General features: G+C 37.3%; 1 protein-coding gene across 15 annotated transcripts in view; it reads left to right on the top strand.

Moving 5' to 3' along the window:
• The window catches only part of PARD3 (par-3 family cell polarity regulator), a 458,414-nt gene that overhangs the window by 241,495 nt on the left and 190,520 nt on the right, over nucleotides 1–26,399 (top strand). For 11 of the 15 annotated variants that reach the window (XM_065666722.1, XM_065666721.1, XM_065666719.1 and 8 more), the window contains 5 exons: nucleotides 2,974–3,099; nucleotides 4,733–5,115; nucleotides 14,803–14,942; nucleotides 16,529–16,657; nucleotides 21,053–21,091. In XM_065666722.1, the coding sequence (XP_065522794.1) occupies nucleotides 2,974–3,099; nucleotides 4,733–5,115; nucleotides 14,803–14,942; nucleotides 16,529–16,657; nucleotides 21,053–21,091 (817 nt within the window). The remainder of the gene's footprint in view (nucleotides 1–2,973; nucleotides 3,100–4,732; nucleotides 5,116–14,802; nucleotides 14,943–16,528; nucleotides 16,658–21,052; nucleotides 21,092–26,399) is intronic. The other 4 variants (XM_065666724.1, XM_065666723.1, XM_065666728.1 and 1 more) reach the window with 1 other exon arrangement.

Genomic DNA, 26,399 nt, shown 5'->3' with positions numbered 1-26,399 from the left:
ATAAATATGCATCTTGCATTAATAATTTAATATAATTTCAGAATGTGACATAATAGGAACATTTTAAGAAAAGTGCTAAGCAAAAGCCACTGATAAACCAATTATTTTGTAATCACAAGTATGTAGAGATATTGGAATGAAAGAATCATATATTTTCTATAGTGTATTATCATAATATTAACTTGGAGTGTTGTACTTTGTGTAGAATATGTTTTGATATTTAATATACTGATATTTTAGTATTTTTCATATTAAACCATATAAACAAAACATTGGGTATGCTCTCATGCAACCATTGCATGCACATCCAAATTCTCAATTGTCTATGGTCATTACAGAGGAGCACGCATGCATCCAAGAGCTTTTGGGCATGAAGTGAAAGAAAAGCAAGAGTAGACACAATTCCTTCTTCTCCCCCTCAAATATTGTGGTTGTCTTCTTTTAAATGTAGCATTCCCAAGTTCATATTTTCTTGCTTATTTATCTTTTCCCCATTTAGAGATAATCCTCTTCAGGAACTCCACTTTGGGGCTCAAAGACATTGTCTCCTCAGAGAAATTCAATGACTCACAAGTGAAAAACTCATAAACTTGTTTTCTAACCGTCAGTTTTACATGTACGACAACTATAATTCTTATAAAAATATGTTGTGAAGCCATAGAAGTATGTTTTGTTTTTTATCATTAACATTCATAACTTATTTTAGTGCTTTCTTCAACTAGTAATCTATAAAGTTTTATTTTTTTATAATTATCAGTTTTAAAAATCAGAGGTTGTTATTTTAGTGAAGAGAGGGAAAAAGAGATTGAATCAATATTTTTTAAAATTGTGTTCTTTTGTTTCCTGTGCCAACATACTTTCATTATCAGCAAATCTTAGTATGCAAAATGGAGCACAACATAGTCAATTAGGTTAGTGTGTGACTGTCGGGGACATTTAGAATTTTTGTCATCTAAATGATTAGAGGATTGTGGGAAGTGCAAGCAGAAAACCACCTAAAATATGTAGTTAATACAAGGTATTTCACTACTTTGGTGATCAGAAAAATTGAAAACAAACAACAACAAAACAAACATGGAAGAACTGATTTTGTTTTAGGAAATTTTGGGAAATTAGTTTTGCTTATATTATTTTCCTTTTCAGTGGGAAGTGTTGGTTTGTTGGAAGGAATCTACAAGAGGTTGAACTTTCCAAACCAAAAGCATATCAACTTGGAATGGGGAGAGATAGAACTAGATACACACTGGTATTTTCTGAAAGGCATGTAACCTAGAGAAGTGATACATTAGATTTATAAAATTTTTCTGGTCCTTGTGCTCACCAGTGTTATTGCAAAGAGACATATTGCTTATTGCAGCAGCTGAGCTAAAGTCAAGCACAGGCAGAGTTAGCAGCAGTGACTGCAACCAAGCGGTCCATTGGGAACCAAATGAAGGTGGAAAATGTTTGCCTCTGATGGGACCCCTGGTGAAGTCAAAGGTGCAGTATGTTAAGTATTTGCAAAATACTCCATATCAGTTGGAAACAGAATAGTATTAAATGTTAATATGTTAATCAAGCTTCATTTGATGATTTGTGTTGTCAAAATACTTTATGTTGTTTTTCTCCTCACGATCTGTTTACATGTATAGATTCTTCCAACATCACATCTTAATGTCTCTAGGTGTGGACATACTACTAGGATCGTTTCTCTTACTCCTTTATCTGCCCTGTAGAAGAAAGCATATGACTGTTCTGTAAAATAATTTCTTATTTGCATATGTTGATGATATATTGGTAAATGAAGAATTGAAAGTGGAAGAAGTAAGTTAGTTTTTTTCTGACCCTGTGCTCAAGTGCATAGATAACTTTTGAGCATATGAAGAGTCCTTTCAAGCATCATTGACCGCTCATTTACTTTGAGGTATGTGTGAACCTGAAGTGCTATGATCATTGAAAGTTTTGTGCTGAAAGACATGCGTGGTCTTGCATATCCTGCCTTACAACCAAGTATTTTTCATGCTGTGCCTTCAAATGACACTTGAGAAAGTAATGCTGTTGACTTGGATGATGTGAACCTGACCCACTGATACATCCTTTGGGTTTTCAGTGTTTTTCTTGAAAAAAAACCTCAAGCTCAGTGTAGATGCAAGAATAATTCAGAAGACTGAGTCCTTCTTCAAACCTAGAATTCAGGTATAGAAACATCCTATCCTACCAGTACCTCAGAAATCCGCTCTTCAGGATCCATTTAATAAACTCAGGTTGAATATTTGTTTACCTTTTCTCTCAACAAAGTCCTTAAGATGACACTATGGGTAAGCACTTTGACAGAGGTGACCAGCTCATTGCACAGAAGCTGTCAAATGGTAATTGTCTTCAATTATTACTGAAACAATTTAAGATAATATGCTGAATTAAAAATGGTATTTACATTTTTAATTTCCTCTTTGCTCTTTAGTTAAAAAGAAATCAGGTTTAAAAATAAAAGCATTTGGTTTGCGTGAAGTTCCTGAATCATTTCTCCATCCCTTCCTTATAGGCTGCTTATTATGTGAGATGACCTCACCTTTTATTTGCACAGAAGCAGTAGCTAGCTGTGGTATTTTCTGCTAATTTGGAAATCCAAACTTTAAGTAAAACCTGTTCAACTTCAGTTAGCTAGCAGAAAATATGCTGGCTTTCAGGTGTGTACAGCTTCTTGGAGCTTTTACTGCTCAGAAATCTAGGCCTTTGGCAAGAATGGATATGTGATTGTCATACTGTCTGTTCATTCTTTCTTTTAAATTATGTGCTTGATTCACCTAGGTTTTTTGTTTCATTTAAAAGGATAATAATTCAGGTAATGCTTAAATTATTTGAAACTATGGTATCCTACTTCAAGGTAAAGATGGTTTAAAATTTAGATGTTATTGTGATAAAATATTATTTCAGTAGGATTTTCTCTGCCACAAATTTTTCGAACAGTAATAATTCATAATCTTAATGTTCCAGAACCCTGGGGCTGCTTGTGAAGCGATTGGAGAAGGGTGGAAAAGCTGAGCAAGAAAACCTTTTTCGTGAGAATGATTGTATTGTCAGGATTAACGATGGAGACCTTCGGAATAGGAGATTTGAACAGTAAGTCTACCTGCCACACATTACATTGCATTATTTAATCTTTTAACACTGCACCTTGCAGTAAGTTGAGGAAAGTAAGAGAATATTGACTAAGTTTGCCTTTTGATAAAGAAGAGTTACACTAAAGGACATTAGGGGCTTTTAATTAGCCAAACTATGAAGAACAGGACAAGGGGTAACGGGTTAAAACTTAAACGGGGGAAATTTAAATTGGATATAAGGAGGAAATTCTTTCCTGTTAGGGTGGTGAGACACTGGAATCGGTTGCCCAGGGAGGTTGTGAGTGCTCCATCCCTGGCAGTGTTCAAGGCCGGGTTGGACAGAGCCTCGGATGGCATGGTTTAGTGTGAGGTGTCCCTGCCCATGGCAGGGGCTTGGAACTAGATGATCTTGAAGTCCTTTCCAACCCTAACTATTCTATGATTCTATGATTAAACCAGGATAATTATTGTCATTAGAGTATAAGCACTTTTTATTTGCACATTACAGATTTTTTTTCTTCTTGCGTTGGTAAACTGTTTATCCTGAAATTCCCAAATGACTTTTCCTCTTATGCTTGCACTGCATCATGTTCAACATAACTGGACAGCATGGAAATTTTATTTTTAACATTTTAAAAACACCTATGGTATTGTGTGCCTGAGAATTAAAGGTACTGTTAGCAGAAACTTCCTAGAAAAGTTTTGAGAGATCATAAATATTTGCTCAAGGGATGCCTGAACTTGGTATAATCCCACAGTAGTGAATCAGAGAGATTTTCAAAAGTTGAAATGAGGTTGTAGTTCATACACAGATAATTGAAAGTAGAAAAGAGATATGCAGAAAATTAGGGTTTTCAAAGATTAAAATATTGTTCACAAAAACCTAACGTGTTAAGGGCCAGAGGAATATAAGGTATTCTGGTTGTCTTTTACTCAACACGTGTTTCAGGTGTGCTTATTATTTCTTTGACAGTAACCTGATTGGAACATGACCCTGTACCCTAGGCTTGAAAGTTGTTTGTCTCTGCTTGTTCTATGGTTCTGTATCACAGTTTGTAAAGTTTATGAAGAGAATTGTTAACTTTTTGTACGTTGAATCGTGACCTGGAGCCCAATGTCTGTCTGTGCAGGGTTAAGCTTTTATCCTATTCCTTTATATTTTACTCTGAAAGACTACTAACTTACAAAAAGTGTAAACTAGACTTATTGCAAGACTGCATATATGCTCAGAAAATTGTGGAAATGCATAGTCTTTGTGTAAAGGGTAATTTTCATTTTAATAATTCTGTTGTCACTGTGACTACTGTTATTACAATTGTCACAATTATCAAGTTTCAAACCAACAGGACACTGCAGTCCTGCCATAGAACTGTCTGTATTTGAAGACTGTGGTTAAAACTTTTGCTTTTCCAAATCCAGTATTTGGTGTGTTAGTTGTTAAGCATATTTAACCATTGTGTTGCCCTATGGCAATAAATCTTAGCCAAAAGCATACCAAGTAGACTAGGGAACAGATTCAAGTTTAATGCTTTATGCTTGAGTGCAATGTGTCTGTCAGCTCGTGTTGCTTAATTAACATTAGTAATTATGCTTATAATGTCTTGTAGTCTGCAGTCCTAATTTGCCAATTTTCTGTTCATTTTGAAACCTAGAGCACAGCATATGTTTCGCCAAGCCATGCGTACGCCATTCATTTGGTTCCATGTGGTCCCTGCAGCAAATAAAGAGCAGTATGAACAGTTGTCCCAAAGCGAGAAGAACACATACTACTCTAGCCGGTTCAGCCCTGATGCCCAGTATGCTGACAGCAAAAGTATTAACAATTCTGGACTTCACACGTTACAAAGAATGTCTCGAGCGGGCAACCAGTCCGATCAGACAGACTCCTACTCGCAGCTACCTCATAGTGTGAATTCATCAGGGAAACCACCCTCTGGCCTGGTACCATCACCTCAGAAAGTTCTCACCTCCACTGCAAACAGTGGGTATAACACCAAAAAGATAGGGAAGAGGCTCAGTATACAGCTGAGAAAAGGTAAGGCACTGGTGTGCTCCTCATAGAGCATGAGGTATGTGTGCGTAATTTATGTTCACATGTCCAGTGCAGGACAGCTTGCAGTAGCATGGGGAACATGATGAGTTGATTTTAAAGCCACGGGTTGAGTTGTCCCTGATAGCATGTCCAGGAGTCCAGCTGTGCATTCAGTGTGTGTGGTGTGTTTGCAAAAGGCTGTTTTGAAAAGTGCCTTAACATTGTCTCTCAAGTAACAGAGGAGTGCTGTAAGTGCTACAAATTCTGTTGGCCAAGACCCAGGGAGTGGTGAACTACTTAATATAAATAAATAAGCTAAAATGGCCCATATTCTGTACTTTACAATTATCATGACTTTTCAAATTGAGTAACTGTAGTTTTGCCATTAGATTTAAAGAGTGTGTTGGATCCACTTGATAAACTGGACTTTAGAATTTCCAGCTAAAGCTTTTCTTTATTCCACAGGGATGTGAAAGTCTTTGTTTAAATGGTTGAGATGTAATGTGATATTTCCTATTTTGGCCTTTATGCTAATGTAATTTATATGGGGGTGAGAGACTGTTTAAGGACAGAGGAGGAAGTAGTGAGTGCCTATCTCAGTATCTGTGTTATATGTGCATATGTAGATGTATTAGTACATCTGTGGAATTTTTATGATGTGTTAAATGTCCTAAGCGAGAAATTAGTTTTTTTTCTGTAGTTATAATGTAAATGTTTTTAAGATAATTTGAAGTATAACTTAAAGCCATTAAGATGTATTTCTTAGGTCTTGAGAAATGATTTTTTAAAAGGATTACACATGCTGTAAGCTTTCTAGTATTAAAATGAACATGTTTAATGTTAGATATAATTTGACCTCTGGCAGCAAGATTAGGCTTTACATTACACACCAAAAAGTTTGCCCATTTGACAGTATTATTTATGAACTCAAATACATTCACCTTACAATATCGTATGTCCTTAGTGTTAATAATTGTTATTAATTAATTTTTTTATCAAAAGGTATTGAAGATAGTGCATTGAATGGTAGAGATTTCACAGTTTCAGAGGTACAAGGCTACTTGTCACATTATCATTATGTGTTCCTTTCCATGAACTTCACATGAACCACCAGATTGCTTCTTTCTGGTTGCTGAATTTTGAGCTCTACAAACTTGGATGACATAAGGTTGAGTTGACAGTTTGCTTCTGTTGCTGATGCTCCTTCAAGAAATTCTTTAGGCCATCAGCTCAGATCAGCCTGCTTGGAAAAACTTATTGGCTGAGTAAGGAATCACTGTGCTTACAAATACGCTCTCAGTCACTACAGTGATTTTTACCTCATTTTTGTGTCTGCAGAAGCCTGTAGAAATACCACTCGGACATTACATAAAAGGATTCTTAACCAGGAACAGAAATATACATTTTATATAATTTTAAAGCACCAAGAAATGAATACAGAACATCAGAACAAAGTATTTTTGCGCTAAACAAATGTGGCATTGTAACTGCTCACAAGATGCGAGAATGCAATTTCATGTGTTATGGATCCTTTGACTGTGATATGAGGTTATGTTTTGGACATCTTGCACTGAATGGTGTTTCGTAAATACTCTCCTTGCTTCTATAATGTAATTTAGCCTTGTCGGTAGCAATATATTAGATGGTTTTGGAATGAAGGAGATGATTGCTAGCTGTTGATTTAAAGTGATCTATATGATACTTTAACATCTAGTTCACACCAGAGGAGCTTGATGGCTGTGGTGCTAGTAAAAGCTTTGAAATGCATATTTAGAATATATTTCAGAAGTTTAGAGGGAGTATTTGCTCCTAACAATTTTCTTACATGAAGATACTACTTATAAAGACATGGCATCTAGCTCGGCTTATAGACAAACAGACAGAAACTATTTAGTGTACTGCATTTTGTGCATGGTAATTTTTCGGGGATTTTTAAATTATACATAAGGAATAATACCTTTTTATCATTGATGTCTTTCATTTGTTAATATCCATAGTAGAATGAGACATGTCCTCCCAGTCTGGCTGTCATTTGACAACTCTGAAATGTACATGTGGAGAAACAAAAGAAGTGAAACACTTAAGGATGCCCCCAAATAGTTGTTATAAATATGAGTACAATAGGGATGTTGATTGTCTTTGATTATTTCTAATGAAGGATGTTGTAATAATACAGGCTTTATAGATATTTAACAAACGTGCTTTCTTTGTAGCTAACAGACAGAAGTTATTTCACCGATTACCATCATTAGATTAAAAACTCCTTGTAGGGTGCATTAAGGCATACCAGCATGTAAAGCTTCATCTTGAAATTCACTTTGGATCTAACCTGTGCATTCTGGTTACTGATGTAGTGTATAAGAATTGACTTTTTATCAATACAGACAGACCTTATTTATTACAGCCATGTTTCTGTATATTGCATGAGCTTTATTATACAAAATGACATGGTAAGATAACCCTACAGTATGTGCTTCTGTAATTATGATTTCTTAATATTTATTGCTGTTTTGGCATTTTAAAATAACCTGATCTTTCATGGGATTTAGCTGTTTAATAAAGTCAGATGAGAAGGTCAGTCATATGTTTCAGTCAATGCAGAATGTTTGTTGGCTTTTCTAAATGAAAATGGATATCTGTTTATCTTTCCTTAAAGGTCAGGGCCTGAACTTTTAGCATATAGATGTAGGGGTTATTGCCGCTATTCTAATGCCATTAAGGCTGTATAACAGTCTAACTTAATAGCTCACACAAATTAAGACAGTGCAAGACATGACAGTGAGGCTGTGTTTGCATGTGTTTTGGTGTAAGCTGATACACAGTAAGTATAAATAAATAAAATAGTTCTTTACAGCTAATATATAGAGAAAATATGACCACTGATATAACACATGGAGTGTTAGAACAAATATTGACCTCATATACACCAGGACAATTCCGGAGTGTTTTTTTAATTTGACTGCAAGAGTTCGAGCCAATGCAATAGAGAGAAATTTAATGCAGCACTTATTAAATAATAAATAACCAATTATACAACAAATGACTCTAAAGCTTGGTCTTTGAGCACTGAGTAACTCACAGTGTTTAGCCTGATACTTCCTGAAACATTGAAAAGACTGCTTTTTAATTGCACACTGTATTACTCAGGTTTCATATATACTGTTTATGACAGTATATATTAAACTAAGTATATATGTATATAATAAGTATATATGAAACTGCTGTACTAAGACCAGCTTTAAGTACTCAGTCTTAAAATTAGCTTGGTTTTATTTGTTAGCCCTTAAGTATAATGTTCATTGCATCGGATCATTTCTATCTATAACTACATATTTATTTGGCTAAATTAAACATATAACTCTTGAGGTAAAATGTCAAAACCGAGCTCTTGTTTTTAAAGTTGGTCCTAGTTCCACAAAATATCATGCTGTTTTTTGTCTGAAGTATTCAGTGCGTGAGGACTTCAGTCCACATCTCCCTGCTTTCAGAGAGCAACTTAACAACCAGCCATGGGAGTTGCGATCATCTCCTGCTTTATGGCTCTAAGAGTTTTTGTCTTCTACAAAATAGTATAGCTTAAAGAGAAAGGAATGAGTGACACAGCTGCAGGATACAGTACAGCATGAAAGCTGTAGGGATCACCAAGTGCATCACAGGAATGACATAGGAGCTGTGTTCTAGGAGATGGTGAGTCCTGAGAGGAGGGAGACACCCTTGTGCAATGCAGCAGAGAAAAATAGTTAAATTGTAGGTGTAAGGAGGATTACAAGACTTGTTGCCCTTCAGAATTTCTTGTTGGATTCCCATCTGGCTTGATGGTTTAATAATGCTCCATCTTATATACAGAGCTAAGCTTGAATGCTGCAAGTCCCACCACGTGAGTGGCCATTCAGGGTTATGGCACAGTGATAGTTAGCCCTGCAGTATCTAAGTTCCTTCCTGCAAGAAGTCATTAGAAACACAAATAATGTGCAGTGGAAAGCACATATGTGGATGATTACTTGTTTTACTTGTGTTTGTGTAGCAGAGCGTACAAGACAGGACCCTGAACTTGTTTGTATCATGTATCTAAAGTGTACAGATTTACATGCATTTTTCATCATATTCGCTTGTTTTCCCATACAATTTCTTGAGCCAGACTTCGAATTGACATTTTGAATTTTATTTAAAATTTGTTTTGAAGTCATGTGTTCTCTTAGACTGATTTTAGAGTTCCTGTTCAGATGCAGTAGGGCTTTTTGTCACTTTTGAAATGAAGCATTCCTAAATTACTGAAGTGACCTTGAGAAATGAGATTCAAAAGGGGAAGCAAGTAATTTTGAGTATTATTAGCCTCTGAAGAAAAGTAAACTGCATCAGGTTTCATCTTCCCATTTTTTAGAAACTCTTCTGATCACCTTATTAGTAGGCTGTAGCAAAAAGGGAAGAATGTTTCTACTGGGCTGATCAAAGATATTTCTGAGAGGTCTGAGCTGTGCTTGGAGAAAAAAAAAGTTGTTCCCAATCACTTAACTACATAAAAATGTGTCACTTAGGAAAGGCAGAGTGTGTTCTTTGTCTTTCATAAATAATCTGCACTTGTCCTTTATCTGTACAATCCTTTATTCCCTCAGAGGACTGTTCACCCACATGGATTTTCCATATTTAGATTGTTCTGAAATGTTCTCTGCTTTTCTTGCAGAAGTACTAACAAATCTGTCGCCCAGTTGTCTGGTTATCAACATTTTCTATTGTTTTAGAAGTGAGATGATGGTGATGATGATGATTATTATTGTTTAATTTAAGGAGTTCTGTACTGAAGTACCTGAGAACTCATCTGCATTTTCTTCATTTAGAGAAGAGAGAAAAGCATGACTTACTTCTAGCTCTGCTTGCAATCCTGAAAGGGAAGATAACTGTACGAGATGTATCCCAATAAGTTGACAATGTAGGTCCTAAGAAGTTGACAGTATAGGTCCTAAGAAGTTGACAATGTAGGTCCTTCAAATATTCCTTATTCTCTGAACTGATGTCACTTTGAGAGGGACATGAAAGCACTGGATGTAGTGCAGAGGTTATGCTTGATTTTTCTCTTGTGTTCTGGCAGTGTTTCTACCCAGCAGTGCATTTTGCTGCTGAGAATTCGGACCTGTAGCTGGTGCTGAATGAGGAGTACACAATTTTTTTGTGCAGACAAGCCTTAGAAAGACAGAAACTTTATGCCAGAAACACTTTTTCCATAATCAAGAAGATAATCCTAGCATTAGTGAGAAATATAATAGTTCTTCACTGGGAGATAGCAGAAAGTCTAGCCACCTCTAGTAAGATGTAATAAATTTTTTAACATCCTGTCAGTTTGTGATCAGTCTGATCCCAAATAGGATGATGATGTTAATTTTGAATATATGCTAAGTTACATGAAAGTTATGTCTGTCATCTCCCCTGCCTTAATGCTACTGGAACATTTTTCATCTAAACCAGCAACTGAAACCTCAAATATGTCCCTCTTCTGTTTGTACAGCATAGTTCTTTTACTATCTTAACTGCTTTTTTTATTCACTTAAAATGACTGTCTTCAGCTCAACTTAGCTCTTGAGGGTAATGTGAATTTAGAAGGCGTGTTCAGCATCACAGTCAAGAAAAAAGGGGAGCTCTAACTTGTCGAGAGCTACTGATTTATCAAAAAAACCTGAGAATTTGAACTACGCAAATTAGTGGATAACTTAAAAATGTTATTGTCAATCAGTGTTAGCTGATCATTGTCAGAGGTGACATCTATAGCAGAAGGAAGATGTTTTCTACCCTCTCTCTTTTTAAAAATCTCTAAAAGAGAAGTTGAACATAGCTTAAATAATCTAGACCTTGCAAAGTAAAGCTTCTAGCTTTGAGTAGAATGAGCCCTGTGTTTTCAGAAAGATGGAAATTCCTTCTATTTTCTACTCACGTTCTGGTTCATCCTGTACATGTGTCCAGTTTCTCCCATATTGCTAGTATAAATCAGAGGTATCAGAGGAGCCTGCAGTATGTTTGCACAGTTCTCTCATTATTAAAATGGAGTTTTACGCCCAAAGAATTGAAAACATTTTAGCAGCAGGGAGATACTAAGTTCTTGTATTCATTTCTGTCAGCAGGAGAACTGAAATGCATAAAGATAACTTAAATCAGTTAAGTGTATAAAAAGAAAAAAAATCAATCTAGTCACAGAAGTCATGTTTATTTTTCACCTCGGTTGAATGTATATTTCCCAGTATTGTGAGCTTCTAATTTATATATGATAAGCATAGGAGTTTATGAAGCTGTATTATACAGCTAAGGGCAGCTAAAGTGCATGAATAGTAAATTGAAGCAGAAAAAAGGCAAAAAGAAAATGACACCCAAAGGCTGCCTCATGCAAAGCTGTACAGAACAGCATAGCAAAGCATAAGAGTTGAGGCCCCTTCTTTCTACAGAAACAAGTAATTAGAATTTTCTTCTGCTAATATCTGGGCTCAGTGTGGATTTGTGGTGTTCTGCTGGCTTTGGTAAAGGCTTTCTGGAGATCTGACAGCAGAAAATGCCACAGCCCGAATTTATATCCTGTGTGCATTTGTAATGTGAACATTTCAACTTCTGTTTTTTCTGTGCGGGTTTAAAGTGAAGTGTGTGAACCAGACATCTGTAGTGATGCCATAATCAGGCTATGGGGATTAAGCTTATTAGTAATGAAATACTGTCCTGGGTGTGCAGTCATGGTCTGATATTGCTTTAGAAATTTAGAAATCCAAAAAGCAGGTTTCAGCAGAAATTCTAAAAAGAAGAAAAAGATAAATTCCATAAAAAGCTGAGATGTAACTTAAAAAAGCAACTTACATGGATCATCTTTACATTTTGCAAGGAGCTAAAAAGCTCTGTGAACATTTGAAGCATCATTAAAATTGTGAGGTCTCTAAAGTAAAATATGGATGTTATGAGATCTAATATTTTTTTCATCTCTGTGTAATAGCACTGATAAAATTTATATCAACCTGAAAATGGATGAAGACTTTCAAATTCAGATGTGCTTTTCAGCTATCTTGAATGCTGCAGAAGGAAGGGAGGTTGTTTCACAATAGTTAGCCTGGAGGATTTGATCCGAATTTCCTGAACAATACGAGCTGCATGCATATGCTGTATGTATGTGAGGATTTACATATGTTTTAGATGCAGATTTTGAAAGGTTATCAGTTTACTTCTTAATAGGATTACCATCTTGATAATAAAATATATTGTGCTAAATTTTGACCAAATATAGTTGTGCAGATTTTGGAAATCTCTATGCAGAGTACTGATGACTGTATTAGACTCCTGCTTCCTTTTCACATGTGAATTTCAATCTGCTCTGTAAAAAAGTAGACTTAGAATGAACATGGAGAACAGTAAGACAGAAACTAATTCAGGCTTTAATCTTGTAGTTGGTTGACCCTGGACACCAGGTACCCGCCAAAGCTACTCCATCACTCCCCTCCACGGTTAGACAGGGGAGAGAAAATATAATGACATAGGTCACGATAATGACAGGGAGAGATCACTCAGCAGTTCATATCATGAATATACTCAACTTGGGAAAATTAGTTTAATTTCTTACCGATCAAATCAGACTAGGGTAATGAGAATTAAAACCAAATCTTAACACCTTTCCCCCACTCCTCCCTTCCTGGGCTCATCTTTTCTCCCAAATTCTCTACTTTGTACTCCCCCTCCCCAGCAGCACAGGGTGATGGGGAGTGGGGATTGCAGTCAGTTTATCACACATTGTCTCTGCCACTCTTTCCTCCTCAGGGGAGGACTTCTCACACCCTTGCCCTGCTCCAGAGTGGAGTACCTTCCATGAGTGCAGTCCTTCAGGAACAGACTGCTCCAGTTTGGGTCCCCCATAGGGTCACAACTCCTGCCACCAAACCTGCTCCAGTGCAGGCTTCTCTCTCCATGGGGCCATAGGTCCTGCCAGAAGCCTACTCCTGTGTAGGCTTTCCACAGGGTCACAGCCTTCTTTGGGCATACCCCAGCTCCAGTGTGATGTCCTCCAGAGCCTCAGGTGGATCTCTCTGTTCTGCCATGGACCTCCATGGGCTGCAGGGGCACAGCCTGCCTCACCATGGGCTGCACCACAGGCTGCAGGGAAATCTCTGCTCTGGTGCCTGGAGCACCTCCTTTCCCTCTTCCTTCACTGACCTTGGGGTCTGCAGAGCTGCTGTTTCACACATTCTCACTCCTCTCTCTGGCTACTGTTTCACCGCAGTTGTTTCCCCACTTTCTTAAATATGCTATCCCAGAAGCACTGTCACCATCACTGATGGGCTTGGGCTTGATCAGTGGCAGGTCCAGCTGGCATTGGCTCTGTCAGATGTGGGGGAAGCTTCTCACAGCTTCTCACAGAAGCCATCTCTGTAGCCCACCTGCTACCAAAATCTCATCATGCAAACCCAGTACAATCCTCAAATGATTCTGTAGTTGTGTATTTTTCACATAGGTGGTTTTCTGCTTCCCAGGTTTTATGCAAAGGGGTATGTTGTGCAGATTTTAGGGACCTTATCTGATATTGCTGAGTCCTAACTGCAAGTTGCCATAGTAGATCAGATTAAATGTAGGTTGGACATGCATATGCCTAGCTAGTGAATTTGAACTGTAGACATATGTTGACATATGATGTCTACATGAGATGTTTCATGTTGAACTTGTAGATGCTGACAGTGTCAGGGATGTTGTTCACTGGATGGCTGCCTGGTTTCATGCTAGACCGTGTCCTACACAATACACCTAATGTGCAGTGCTGGGCAGATGGGTGTTCAGTGTTGAGTTTCAAAGGCTGTTGATAACGCTGGACAGATTGCATTAAAAAGAGGATCACAAATTTCTGCATAGTGGGAAAGGCTGGTTTGTCCTCTCAGCTTGTGCATCCCAGAATTGGTAGGATCCTAAGTTACACTTCAGTAATGAGTTGTGGGCATAATTTCTCTGACCCCTTCTCTGTATTTCTCCAGGTCATCTTAAATGTCTCTGTTTTGCCTCAGTCAGTCTTAGCCAAGCATAGCCGGTCACCTGAATGCACAGCAGTACCTCAGAAGAGGCAGCCTGGCTCTGCTCCCTGTGTGGCAGAATGTGGGGTGTAACACAGTGAGAGCCAGGGTGAAGCCCCAGGCAGAGGAGCTGTTGACAGAAAACTGCCTGGGGTCCCTTGAAGCAGGACAAATTAGACCATTGATCTCTGGTTCTGACTGTCACCTGTCCATAAGTGTCCACAATGTCCGTAAACGAGCCAGCAAAGCCCCGTGGCCAGCAGTGTTGGCCAACTGACATTGCTGAAAGGATTGCAAAAGAGAAAGGAAGGCTCACTGATGAGATGAGGATTGACAATGGGGAAGACAGTGATAGGATATCAGATATGCTTTGTTCTGCTTCCTTGTCACTCAGCTCATCTGAAATAGAAAGTTGGAAATATGGCAATGGCTTGAAAATCGTCAGAACAGCAAGTTGCAAGGAGGGCCTGCTGAGCCACCTGTGCCAAGACTCAGTGCTTCAGCTATAGCGTTTCTATATGTGCCTTTTTTCTCTTTTTTTGACGTGCAGTAATTCTTACATCTTATATATGTATTTTCATGGATTGTATCAGTGAGGTATACATACATTCTGCTGGATAAAAATAATACGTAATATAAATGTGCATTTAACGAGTAATCTACATTCTTTATGCAGGTACAGAAGGCTTGGGCTTTAGCATTACTTCAAGAGATGTCCCAATTGGTGGCTCTGCTCCAATTTATGTGAAAAACATCCTTCCAAGAGGTGCAGCTATTCAAGATGGGAGACTAAAAGCTGGAGACCGATTAATTGAGGTGATGAAGTATTACATGATGTTTGTCTGTGTTTTGGCATGAGCCCACATAGTAGTTCACTTCCAAAGTCTTTTAGTAGTTTATGGTTTAGGAAAAAGTTTCTCTCTCCTGTTTTTCCGTATTTTGGCTTTGGGATGTTTTTTTTTTTTTCAGCTGTGGTTTTCTTTTTGTGTTTGTTTTTTGTTTTTTTTTTTTTTTGTGTGGGTTTTTTATTTGTTTTGTTTGTGTTTTTTGTTGTTGTTGGGTTTTTTTTTTGGTAACAGATCAGGGGTTGGGCATTTTCAATGCATAACAGAGCTGGACCCAGACATACCTTGAAAACTATGAGTTTACCTTTTCATATGTGAATAGAGTTTCATTTTCTTGCATTGCTGTTTAGGAATAAGTTGAAGCAAAGTGATTGTTACCTAATAAATAGCATTAAATAAGCACGGAGTGACAGACCAGAAATTTTGAGGATGTTGGCAAGTATGGAAAGCAATACCCTGAAAGTTTAGTGAATAAACTGGATGGGATCAATATAAAAGGAGGGTAGTACTCCAGAGAATCAAGGCCACTTCCCTTCTGAAGGGAGGATGTCCTCAAGGGAATGAAATTTCTCTTAGATACAAGCACAGCAGCAATCTTCCTGCAAATGTAGCTGGAGGGATGCAAGATGTTACCACCAACAGCTCTTCATTACCATCCCTAAGCCAAACCACACTGGAGATGCAGCTGAGACTGTAACTGCCTCTCACTTCCTTCACTTTACTGCAAAATTGGCAAAGTCAGCCTGAAGTGTTGCTGGAGGATAGTCCCCTGTAATTACTGTAATTCAAGGTAACCCAGATGACTTGGGTAAAAGGGGACTGAGAAGCATTTAAGATGACAGTTACGGCATCCCAACTGTGTAAGCTGTGATGTTGTATGAGGGGAAGAAAAAAGATGGTTTGCTGCCTTCTGATCATCATGCTCCCTTGCTTAACACTATTTGTTGATTTGCCTTGCATTTCCAGAATGTTTCTTAATAGGTAGGCTTGAGAATACTCTTATCTTTCTTTGGCTTCTCACTTGATCAAGTTAGCTCATACAGTGGAAATTCGCCTGTGTATATCTGTACCTTTCTGTCCTGATAAGTGGTATGTGGAGGCCCAGGGATTGGGCTGCTGAAAAAAGGCAAAACAAAGAGTAACTACCCCAAAGTTCTTTGGGGGAAAAAAATATTTTCTACTTTTGACAGAATTTGTGGTGCATGATGTATTTGTAATACACGTATAACACTAAGATGTGGAAACAGGACTAGTTTTAGAACATACATTGATTTGCCAAAGGACATTTATACAGGAATTCTCATAAAAAATACTGGTAGGTAAAATTAGTTGGCTTTAGCATATACCAAACTATACTGTTGCTGCTAAAGAGGAGGGAAATGTAACTGTCTTGCTTGTATTTGTGTCGGTATGTGAAGAATGCATCTTTAGTTATATTAAGTGGAAGCTGTACTACTGGCAGTAAGCAGATTGCTTCAGTGAAGTTTGTTTAATGCTATCCAATATGATTCACCTGACTTTGTGGTATGAATTTCTACTTTTTTTCCATTGTCACAGGTAAATGGAGTTGATTTAACAGGCAAAACTCAAGAAGAAGTTGTGTCCTTGCTGCGAAGCACCAAGATGGGAGGGACCGTCGGCCTTCTGATTTTTCGACAGGAAGAAACATTCCATCCAAGGGAACTGGTGCGTAAAATAGAAAGCAGCTAAGAGATTTAGATGAATATAAGCAAATGGTTTGATCTTGTCACCTGCTAGTACGTGCCTTGCCATGCACTGAATATAGGAGAAAATAAAAAATATATTTTGCTGTATTTAGAACATTTTACATTAATGTTTTTTATTCTCTTAAGGATCTGCTGATGGAATTAGCAGATAATGTTGATAATGTATAAGTGAGAGTTTTATTTTGAGTGAAAATGTTTATTATAGAAGCAGCTATAGGATGGACTTTGTTTGGATGCATGCAGACAAGTAGATTATTTCATATCTTTCTTATCATAGAATCGACAAATATATGTTTGAAATCCTGCCATTTGTCTGACTACCTGCTCACTAAATTATTTTAGAACATATAATATTATGCCAAAACAGGATATGTAAATACCTTTCAATCTAAAACTAGAACATACAAGAAATAATACCCTTTTTTGAATATAAATGCAATCTCTGTGGAATGGAAACCCTGCAGTTATTAATTTAGCAGGGCAATTCAGAAAATGTTTCAGAGAAACTCACATGAAATGGAAATAAAATGATGTTTCACAGTGTACCTGCTCCACTTGCATAGTGTATACAGATATTTCTCTGATAATTATTCAAGATAATTTCTGTTATGAAAAGGTAGACTGTGAATGTAGCAGTCTTACTTTGTTCTGTATTCAATTAAACTGCTGAAGTTATTTATTATTTGTATTATCATAACTATATAATAGCTCTAAAAATAACTTATTTGTCTGCATTATCCTAAGATAGACAAATATTAGTGACAAATATAAGTATGATGAATTGATTGCTTCATTTTTCTGTTGGAATTGTGTTATTCTGAATGCAAAGGGAATGAATTTTCATTTGGCCATTTCATGACATTCAACATTAGCCTTTTACTTTTCAAAACTACGATTAAACCTAGGAAGTCAAAGTGTTGGGGAAGGTTGCAAACAAAACATACTTTAATATTCTTGGACCATGACTTAAGGTACTGAAAGGAAAGTTGTCATCAAATGAAGAGAAAAGAACAATTTGAAATTATATTATGCACTACCTTATTACTGGAATTGAGAAAGCAATCGGTTTATAAGTTCCTGTGATGTAACTTTCACGGTATTGCTATCTTACATAAAGGTGAATGAAAATGCTTTTAAAGTTTTCTAAATAAACTTAGAAGTAACAAAATGTCTTAATTTTGTGTATATTATTTCTGTAGCGATATTAAGAAGTTATGATCCATAATTTAACATGATATTTTAAATAATTGTAAAAAAAGATACATTGTGAGTAATGGAGAGATTTAATAATAATAATACTGGATGTAGTTTAAAAACTAACAGCAAATCAGCCCCTTTAAATGAGTTCAACCTCAGTCGCTTCCCTGCTGCTTCTGCTGCCTTTGGGCTCAGCTTGCCTTGGAAAAAGGGGCAGTAGCTTCTTGTGAAGGAGATGCTGGGGCCAGGACTAGCAAAGTGGAGTGGATCCAGAAAAGGGCAATGGAGCTGGTGAAGGGCCTGGAGCACAAATGTGATGAGGCGTGTCTGAGGGAACTGGGGCTGTTTAGTCTGGAGAAGAGAAGGCTCAGGTGAGACTTTATTGCTCTCTGCAGTACCTGAAAGGAGGATGTGGCTGCTCTCTTCTCCCAAGTAACAAGTGATAAGTCAAGGATAATGGCCTCAAGCTGCACCAGGGGAGATTTAGATTGGATATTAAGAAAAATTTCTTCACAGGGAGGGTGCTCAGGTATCGAAACAGGCTGCCCAGGACAGTGGTGGAATCACCATCCTCGAAGTGTGCAAAACCATGTGGATGAGCCCATTAGTGATGTGATTTAGTGGTGGACTATGCAGTCCTGGGGTAAAGGTTGGGCTTGATGATCTTAAAGGTCTTTTCCAGCCTACTTGGTTCTATGATTCTATTTCAGCAACACCAGCACAGGGAAGCCAGATCTCATCGTGTCTTTGTCAGGTAGTTGATGGGCTCTGCGCTATGTAGTCAGTGATCATATCTGAACCGATGTACGTTCCTGTAGCTCCAGTTGAACAAATGATGTTGTGAGGATCTGACAGTACATGTGTGTGATCCTCTGATGCATAAGGATTTGTTTGTTTGCATTTTGATATGAAGAAGCACTAGGTGTATTCTGCTGACAGCTGTCAAAAAGCAGGAGCAGAATTGCTGGGGAAGGTGTTGGACTAATACTCATCGTAAGGGCTGTTCGATCTTCTCTGGTAAGAAATAATCCTAAGAGGAAAGAAAAAGACTTTTCAACCAGCTCCTCATCACCTTTTACTAGATTTATGTACAAACCAAACAAGTTAATGTTCAAGGAGGGAGGGGAATGATCTGAAATCATGTCAGTTCATCATTTTCATACGCAAACCTTCTGTGGCCACTTAGGAACATTTTTTTCTTTACATCCTTCCCCTATTTCTGTCATATTTTCTACATTTGTGTGCTTTAAATATTAATTGAAATGAGATGTGTCTTGGAAATCGTACGCTTAAAACCACGTTATTTGATATTATCCATCTCATAAAGGGCAGGGCTTGCTGTTGCTTGCTGAGGATCACTCAGTATTAAAACCCTTTTATATGTGCCACCATTTGCACAGATAGTAATCCCAATAAAAGAGGTGTTTAGATTTTATGTTTTGGATTATGGCTTGTTGAATGGCTTTTGAAAAGTTGCTTATCCTTGGGTTTCTTTATAAGTAAAACAAAGACAGTAAACTTTCAGGAGAGTTGTGGAGTTTAATGTCTTTGTGAATGTTGCTGTTATTGTCTGGAAGCAACCTACAGAGCTGTCTAGTTGTATCTAAAACATACCAGAATGTTAAGCTGAGCCCGTTTAGGTTAGTATAGGATCTTTGTAGCTTGTGTGGTCAGGTTACGGGGGCTGTGGATGATGGAGAACCATCATCCAGGAGATCATAGTGAAAGTGAGTAAAACATGGAAGCAGGAAATAAAATGAAATTGACAGGAGTCAACTTTTCTCACCAATGAGACCTCCACAATACAAAGTATTTTATTGCTTCCAGAGTTACCTAATTTTATATATATATATATATATATATATATATATAAAATATATATCAGGGCTTGTTCACATCAGTGTAAGGCAGACTGTATATGAAAAATCTTTCCTCCCTGCCCCCCCGCTTTGTGAAGGGGGTGAGGATTACTCTTATTATCCTGTAATACTCTAGTTACCTCACATATCTGTACAGAACTTGCTGTGAAGGATTTTCTTAGAGCATGCTACTGACTATGTGAATCCACTGAAGGATTGACTTGGGTTATTTAGCTTTTGAGCTGTATTCTCAGTATCAGCGGAGACTATCTGGCAGAGTTTAGTCTCCAGTACAATAAAAGTTAATATGCCCATTTGTACATACAGGTCCTTTATATGTGGCTAGTAGTTAGCTCCTCATGATTTTATTCTTGATGGTTGTTAGCAGCAGGTTAAAGACAGCTGAGTGTTCTTGTTACTCCTTTGCTACTACATTTTTGTGCTTAATCATTTGAATCTCTGTAAAAATCTGCAATACAGCCCAAAGCAAAAGAGTCCAGTAAACCCTAGCATTTTATTTTGGCCCAGCTGAATGGAAAGAAATAGCTGGTTACCACTCAAGTGCTCATCCAGCCAGCAGCAAGGTGGCTCCTAGGTGCTTAAACTGTTTTTAATATGGGTGGATGTGGGCTGGGAAGAACAATAGTTCCTTATGTGTGTTTCCAGAATTAGTTGGGGGATGAAGAAAGGTTTTCCAGTTATTTAGGTTTGCCTTATGTGTGCCCTAAGACACAGGTGAGGAATGCAAGGTATAGGAGGATCCCTCCTGTGGTGGACTGAAGGCACCCTTCTGACCTGGGGTATCCTGTGCTATAGGTCTGAATACACTCAAAAGGGGAATCCTTGTAAAAATGAGAATGGCTATTTTAAAAAATAGATACTTGTTTAAAATATTTGGTAGGATTCATCTGGATTGCTGAGGTCATTCTCTGAAAAATTCAAAGCAGAAGGGAATGGCCAAGGGAGAACATCCCTGAAGGAGAGTGTTCCACCAGTCAGAAAATGGTGAAAGCAGCTGTGATTCTTCCTTGGCCTAATAGCTACCTCCCTCATAGCCAGATAAAGTCAGGTGCACTGGCCTCAGGTGGCTGGAGGTTATTTTGTTCAGCTCTCATTTACTGCTTTTTTTACTCATTTACTTCAAATTTAGACAAATTTGAATCAGAGGTGTGACAAACACTCTTCGCTTTGCCATTACTACTTCACATCAGAGTTGGAGCCTTTGTTTATCCCCCTGCTGATAGATAGTATATGTTGTATGTAGTCGTGTTCTTATTTATTTTTTTTACTTCCTTTAGAATGCAGAACAAAGCCAGTCACATATTCCAAAGGAAACGGTAAGAGCTTTGTCTTTTCCATACTGGAAGACTCCCAAATGTTTTTAAATTGATATGGCACTTCTCCATCAAAGTTTCACAGATCCTCCTTTCACCGTATATACTGTAGATGGCTCTCTCTAGCTTTACAATTTAAATGTGATTTTTGATGTAATTTCAAATACTGTTTGAATATTATATACAATTCAGTTATAATGTGTGTTCAAGTGTGATTTGAAATTACGTCTTTTATACACAGCTAAAGGCCTAAAGTTGGAATGATAAGAGTATAGACTGTTAGCTTGGGTTACTTGTTGAAACTAGTTGTTTAAATGACAATGATATGACTGAAACCTGAGATACAAACACAGAAATTAAGTGGTTTGGATTCAAGTTTCAGTAGTATCCTCATAGCAAACCACTGTTTGTTAGTTATTTTTAAGAAACTGTAGGGAATTAGTATGGAGTTTAACCCTTTGAAGGCTGTAGCAGGTTTCTATGGGATGTGTCAGTGAGGCTGTATATTGAGGTAGTATACTGTTTCTATACCTTGTTTTAGTCAGTGGGATAGGATCAGTCTTAATGCACATTATACTGATACATGTAAAAAAATTAAAAAGTTTATTTTATGAAATATTAACAAGGGATGTAACAATAACATATTACCTTGAAGATATACTGTATCTTAGTTAAAAACATACTTTAAGAAGCTCCATCACATTAGGCACCTAGTTCAAATTATATAATGAATTGGATAATGAAGAAATTTTGAGGATTTGTGCTGGGATTTGGAGTTAGGGTGCTGAAAAACAGAAAAGGCTTGTCTAGATGGTTCGGAATGTGTTAGCAGCAATGGTGAGATGGTGTTTAGGATAAAGTCAAGACTAGGTAAAGACATGTAACAGCCATTTCAGTGAGATACTCGAGTACATTGGTTGATGCTATTACTTTTTCAGGCCAGTAGAATGTAACTGTAAAAATGGGCGTTTGAATTGAATGTTACATTCTTCACTTGTATCCCTCTGGCTTTTGATGTCCTTCTAGTCTGAAAGCTATCTGTATAAGGGCACAATTGGGAGTGTATTGTTGTTTCAGGCATGCCTCAGAGTATCTTTTTAGTACGTCTCATTAGAGTATGTATGTTTTTGCTTTCGTAGTTTCTTACCACCTACTGCTGATATGTAAGGAGATCAAAGATCAAAGCCTAGGACAGTGTTTCTGCCTGTAATTGAATACGATTGAGAATTATTTGTGGCTACAGCATATATAAAAGTATCCTGGGTTTAGGAGGCAAAATTCTGCACCAAAACCTCATTAAGATAAGGGAGATTGCCTACAAAGTGATTATATAATCACTTGCTCATCTATTGCAAAGTTAATGTTTTGTAGCAAATTCCACTGTCTCTGTAATTTCTGGGACCAGCACCCTGACTTCATCTAAGGAAAGAGCAAAGGAAAACAAGTGTCTCTCATTTGTTCTCTATGGATGTGAGATAAAAATGGCTTGTTAGTCAGATCATGCAAAAGGGACAGGGAGTGTATGAACAGCTAGGGATTTCTAAAGAACCAGAAAGCCCTAGCAAGCCTGTGGAAGCATATTTGATAAGTGAGGGAATGAAGCTAGAAAGGTGGTTAATACAAAAGTGTTTTTTTTGCATAATGTCTTGGGGTTTTCATTCATTATGGGGTGGGATTATTTTTGTTATTTATTTGAAGGCTTAGAGCAACAGTGATCAATAGTAGGAACAAATTTGCCTACTACTGGGTGGGAATAAAAAGTGAACTAAATGTGAAAGGTGTCAGTGAGTATTTATGATGCACAATGCTTTTGCACTTACCTCCCTTCTTCCAATCTGCTTTGCTTTGGATAAGTGTGATACTGCAGTTCTACAGAACTAATTTTCCTCAGCTGCACATTAATAATACAGTCACACACTGGGGTTTTTTTTATTATTATTGAAAGTATTTTTCATTGCTTTCCTTTATTCTCCTTGGTTCTGCTCAATCCCTGCTTATTCCTCCTCTGTCTATTTTTCAGGTCTTTGAGATTTCTAATCTTGCAATTTCTATTTCTGTGTCTGCTCTGATCTTCGTGCTGTTAGTTGTGAGGTTTTAGTCTCCCAGTGTCAAGGACTTGATAGTAGAAAGCAAAGCAAAAAAGTAACAAAAGACCCCATGATGAAAGCAGCAGAGCTATAGAAATGAGAGAGAGGTGAAGAACAGGTTTATTTTTAATTTAAAGGCAAAGTGGTTGTATTTTTTATTGCTGGGTTTGGGGGGTTTAGGGTTGTTGGGTTTGGTTTTTTTGCTATTGTTACGACTTTGTGGCAAAATGGAAGAAAAATTCACCTTTGAAATTAAAATGGAAAAAAAACCAACAACTTAAAGGTGGAAAGCCTAAAACAAAATTTATATGTAGACCCTGAAATATAAAGTGTAATTTATCAATTACATTATTGCTAATCAGGAATGACTTTCGTGTAATTGTTACTTTGAATGGTTTGCACTAATATGCCACTTGGATGCAGTCATTAGAATGTTCACAAATGTAATAAAAGAAAACAGTGAAAATCAGTTTTTTTTTCTTTAATTTATTTGTGACCTGAAATCCTTAAGAGAGTTATTTCTTACTACGCATATGGAAAGCATATGACTTCATAGTTTGCACACTATCACAGAATACAGATTCTCAAATTCTCCTTCTTCAACTTCCATATGAGGAGTTTCTGTAATTTGCTAAGCTTGCAGAATTTAAGCTTTGCTCTCCATTTATCCATAAGAAATTCAAATTGCTAATGCAACTTCAGCTTCTATCCGGTAACTGTGCCCTAGTGAAAACAGTACTGCTGGTTTTACCTTCTGTTTTGCTGATGAATGGAGCAGGCACTCTGTTTAGACCTGGAGCAAAGAAATCTGTCTATCTTGAGTGAAAGACTGTTTCACCCAGTCATGAGTTTGTGCCATTTGTACGTCTGATGACAACATGGAACAGATGCACCTATTTCTAAACATGGTGATTATTTGGAATGTAAGAGATTGACCGTAATATGAAAACTAGTAATTTATCATTATTACATTTCTGTTTCTAAGCATAATTATCTTAATCTTGTTACAGAGCATTGAAATGAACTGTTAATTACGCTATGTAAAACATCTGCCAATTAATTTTTCCTCATACTCTTTGAAAGTCAATAGTGTTTCAGTAATATTTAGCTTTTACAATTGTCATTCGCTGTTTTTTTTCTGCATTCAGAGCCAGCAAGTTAACTTTCATGTAAGCATAATGCCAGAAAAATAATAATTATAAGTAAGTATTTTCTAGGGAGTTTTGTCTATAGGTAATCAGAGATTCAAAGTTAGGATTCAGGATTTTATTGCATGATTGTTGCACTCAGCAGCATGGAAAAACTTTAGTTTTCTGTTCTCATTTGTTTTTCTGTCAAATTGCTGTAAGTGAGCAGAATGTTATGAATTTTAGGGAGTGCAGGATTTGTAACAGTGACATAACAAGAGCTGTTGGTGTGTTGGAACAATATCTAAATGTTTAGCAGCCCTGAAAGAAGTTGAAACTGGGATTGCTTATTATTTTTGCCTGAACTCGAATATCTGATACTCTTGTTATTATCTAAATTTCATTTTGATCACTGTATTTTCAGATCCAATTGCTGGTTTTGCCATAGACTTTTCTGTGTGATTCTGAGTAAATTAGCTAGCTAAATGTTTTGTGCAAGAATTCATCCCCTACAGGAATGGGGTGATGCCACTGTGAACTAATGCATCATTATTTTTATACACTTTTACTTTGCAACTATTCATGTTATATGAGAGGTATACTAGCAGATTCCTAAAAGACACCATTTATATCGATTAATAGATGAGAAATTCTTGGAGCTTAGTTTTGGGGAAAAAAGCACTGTCAGTGTTGAGCTTTAAGATGGTGGTGTTCTCAGTGCATGTGTGTTTATTTCTTTTTTTTTTGGTGAAAAGCTGCTTGTATTACTTCAAGCTGTGTAGTCGCTGGATACATCTCCACAAAGCTTTTTTAAAAGCCATAAATGAAGTTCCCACCACTTTGTATTTAGCACTTACATTCAGCTTTTATATCAGCTCTGTGTCATTCAGTTGATGCAACTCCTCCTTTGCACATAACCTTCTTTGGAGTACAGTTTAGAGCATCAATTTCCATTGCTGCAGTAGGTTACCCAAATGTCTAAAAACTGAGCTCAGATCATGTGTTGACTAATATCAACCTACACCAACAGCAGTGCTGTTATCATCCAATATGGAATGATTTTGTCAAGAGAGAAGAGGTTTGATGATTAAGCTGAAGCTGCTATTTCCTCCGTGGTGTTTAGGAATACTGCAAACAACTGGTGCCGATTATTTTTACACCTTTTTATCTTCCAGTGGTGTGGGGCACAAGGGCGATTTCCGTGTTTTAAAAGCCTTTTGTTTTTAGTGCTATTTCGAGTGGTTTCAGATTATATTTTTAATAAAGTTGTGACACGAAAAACATGTCATTGGTCATATGAAAGAAGGAGTTAGTGAATGTGTGACATTCTGCAGGAAATTGTTTTGTTTACAGCCTTTTATCTTTGGAGGTACTCCAATACCGAATAGCATGTTCTGGGGCATTAATGAGTAGAGCTGAGAGATTAATGCCTAGTTAATAATTAATACGACAGTTGAGTGACTGTGTATATGAATGCTGTTTGAGTAGTCTGAATTTCCTGGAATGTTCCGTGATAATCCTCATAAACTTATGTAACACTGTGTCTGGGACTGACCCTCAGGCTTGTTGTTTTGACTGCATTGTCTGCAGTTTATTTACCCATGCTGCAGTGTGGCAGACCCAAACTGGCTCCGTGCAGCACTGCACGGCAGCTTTAGCTGTTTCCCAGACCCTGTGTTGATACCGGTTGCTGGCCAAGTGCTGGTTTCACGGAAGGCAATGTACATGTTTCTCCACTGAGGTTCTGTAACAGGGTTGCCTCAGTGCCACCACTGCAGGGTTCGCGTGCACATTAATATTCACCATTATTGCACTATTTCCTACGTACTGGCCTTACATTATTTTGGATAATAATAGTTGACTGTGTGAGGCATTTACAGTTCAAATAGCAGATACAGGGTGAGAGACTGAAAGAGACTGCCAGGTTTCTTTAGTAGGACATCTGCTATCACAGGAAATAGGTTCACATCAGGTTCTTTCAAACACTTGTCTGACTTTGTGTGAGTGGAAAGTTCACACTGTTGCTTGAAATTCTCATTTAAACCTCTGAAAACTCATTGGTTCTGTGCAAAGCTTCTTTTACTGCACTGTTGGCGT

The sequence above is a fragment of the Lathamus discolor genome, chromosome 2 (assembly GCF_037157495.1).
Source record: "Lathamus discolor isolate bLatDis1 chromosome 2, bLatDis1.hap1, whole genome shotgun sequence".
NCBI classification, from domain to species: domain Eukaryota; kingdom Metazoa; phylum Chordata; class Aves; order Psittaciformes; family Psittacidae; genus Lathamus; species Lathamus discolor.
The sequence above is the reverse complement of the archived record's forward strand: the minus strand, read 5'-3'. Positions and strand labels throughout refer to the sequence as shown.